Source organism: Orycteropus afer, unplaced genomic scaffold, assembly GCF_000298275.1.
Source record: "Orycteropus afer afer isolate SDZICR_OR568_19922 unplaced genomic scaffold, OryAfe1.0 scaffold00898, whole genome shotgun sequence".
NCBI classification, from domain to species: domain Eukaryota; kingdom Metazoa; phylum Chordata; class Mammalia; order Tubulidentata; family Orycteropodidae; genus Orycteropus; species Orycteropus afer.
In genome coordinates, this window is record NW_006922485.1 from 332,458 (window position 1) to 334,636 (window position 2,179).

At 42.5% G+C, this 2,179-nt stretch overlaps 1 protein-coding gene across 1 annotated transcript in view; it reads left to right on the top strand.

Moving 5' to 3' along the window:
- Nucleotides 1-1,555: 1,555 nt before the first annotated feature.
- The window catches only part of POF1B (POF1B actin binding protein), a 164,781-nt gene continuing 164,157 nt past the window's right edge, over nucleotides 1,556-2,179 (top strand). The window contains 1 exon segment of the mRNA XM_007958263.1: nucleotides 1,556-1,840. Coding sequence (XP_007956454.1) covers nucleotides 1,556-1,840 — 285 coding nt within the window.

Below are 2,179 nucleotides of genomic sequence, written 5' to 3' on the forward strand. Positions count from 1 at the left end.
TGTGCCATCGAGTTGGACCTGACTCATAGTGACCCCTCCTTGGAAAACCCATGGTATTGTGTTGTGTTGCATATATGCTGAATGTAATTTTAAAATTTATCTAATGGTATAATATAGTAGATAAGAGCTTAGACTCTAGAATGAGTCTCCTTATGTTAAAATGTGAGATCCATCATTTACTAGTTGTATATCTTTGGGAAGTTTTTCAACCTTTCTGTGTCTGTCTGTGCCTTAGTTTCTCACCTATAAATTCTCATAGGCTTGTTGAGAGGTGTGCATAATACCTGGCACATAGTAAGTGACCAATAATTATTATCATTAGTTCACTCAGCAGAAAAAAAGCTGGTTAGCCAGCTAGATGGCATTCTAGTCCTCTCTAGAATGGTGGTGGTGTGCTAGGTCTTATGATGTATATACTCACCAGGAGGACACACCTTTTCTGAAGACACCCTCAATAAATAGTTTGGAGGTCAGTGTTGTTGAAGTGTCTTGCAAGGCAAAATCTCGTGGGTAAATAGGCATTATGATTGGAATTTCAAGTAGTAATAAATGTAATTGCTGAGAACATTTAAATCTCATTATCTCAGGTAAGGCACCACTCAAGACTTGCAGCTCTCTTAACAACTGTATATTAAAAAGGCAATCAAAGTCACAATGTTTCGTAAGGCACAAATAAAGTCTGGGTGAATTCCTTTGTAAAAATGTAAAACAATAAATAAAATACAAAGCATTCTTGGAATGGTTAGGTTTTCCTAGCCCCCTTCCTCCATTTGTAGATCATTTAGCCAAATCTCCTTTGATGTATATTACAAAGATATACTAGGCCTAAAGCAAGATTAGCAGGTCCAAAAACTACAGAGTTGCTAGAAGGAGACAACTTTGCAATCTCCCTTAACTGCATTTACCAGCCAACTTGAGTTTTGCAAAGAATGCAAATTTATCATGTCCCTAGGCTAAACTCCTTATTTTGTTCTGAGAGTTTGGAATGCTAATACTTATGTTTGAAACTTCCTTTACTAAGCTTAGGAACCATGAGAAGTCACTTTCATGTAAAGTTTGTGACTTTTTTTCTCTAGTAAGTTTTGGCATGGGCATGTCTTTGTATGCCTACTTACAATTAAAATGAATTTCAAGGCTTGGAAGTCTGGCTTCAACTCTGAAATTCCGAAGTTCTGCCTTTCTTGACTCCATTACCTACTGGGCAGCCTAGTAACTATATAAGTGGCCAGGCAGGGCCTTTCTTGGCAGGAAAACCTGTCTGGTGAATCCGCCCCTCAGGGGTGTGTCAGTACCATTTCCTGGAGCAATCTCACTGGGTGGTTCCACTTTCCATTTGAGCTCAAATACTTTGCTGTCTTCCCTGCAGCTGCCAGACCTGTTCCTGCTGCTGCTCAGGTAACTCTCATCTCCCCCTGGCACCACTACAGCATGGGGTGGTTGGTGAATGGCTTCTACACGTATGCCCGCCTCCCTGCATTCCTACTCCTTTCTTTCATTGTCTCTATTTGTTCCTTAGAGAGAGCATCTGGGGTGTTCCTTGCTGACCACTGAGAAGATGTTGAGTTCAAGCTATTTGAGTGAGACCAGCAGCAGCAGCTGTGGGACCCAGCAGCCCCCAGAGCTGCTTCAGTGTCAGCCCCAGAATTACCACTGCTACCATCAGTCAAATCAATCCCAGCAGTCTCCAGAAAAAAATGTAGTATATGAACGAGTGAGGACATACAGTGGGCCTATGAACAAGGTGGTGCAGGCTTTGGATCACATCGGCTCACGAGAAGTGCTCTCCCCTCTCAAAACTGCCTCCTCCTACCAAAATTTGGTTTGGAGCAACCATTCCCAGGTACAAAAAGATAGCCGTGCTAGGCAAGTGGAAAGGGGTAAATCTTGAACCGCATTTCTCCTCTTCCTGTTTGCTTCCCTGCCTCTGTTCCTGGGATGTTACCTCCTGGAATTCCATCTATATGTGTTCTAGATAGTCGCCCAATTTCCGCTTCTTGGCTATTTTTCCATTTATTATTGCCTGTGCTTGTTTGTAGGAGATCTGGTGGTGCTCTCTGGTGGTTTAATGGTTAAAACATTTGGCTGCTAACCAAAAGGTCAGTGGTTCAAACCCACCAGCCGCTCCATGGGACAAAGATGAGGCAGTCTACTTCTGAAAAATTTACAGCCTTGGGTGGGA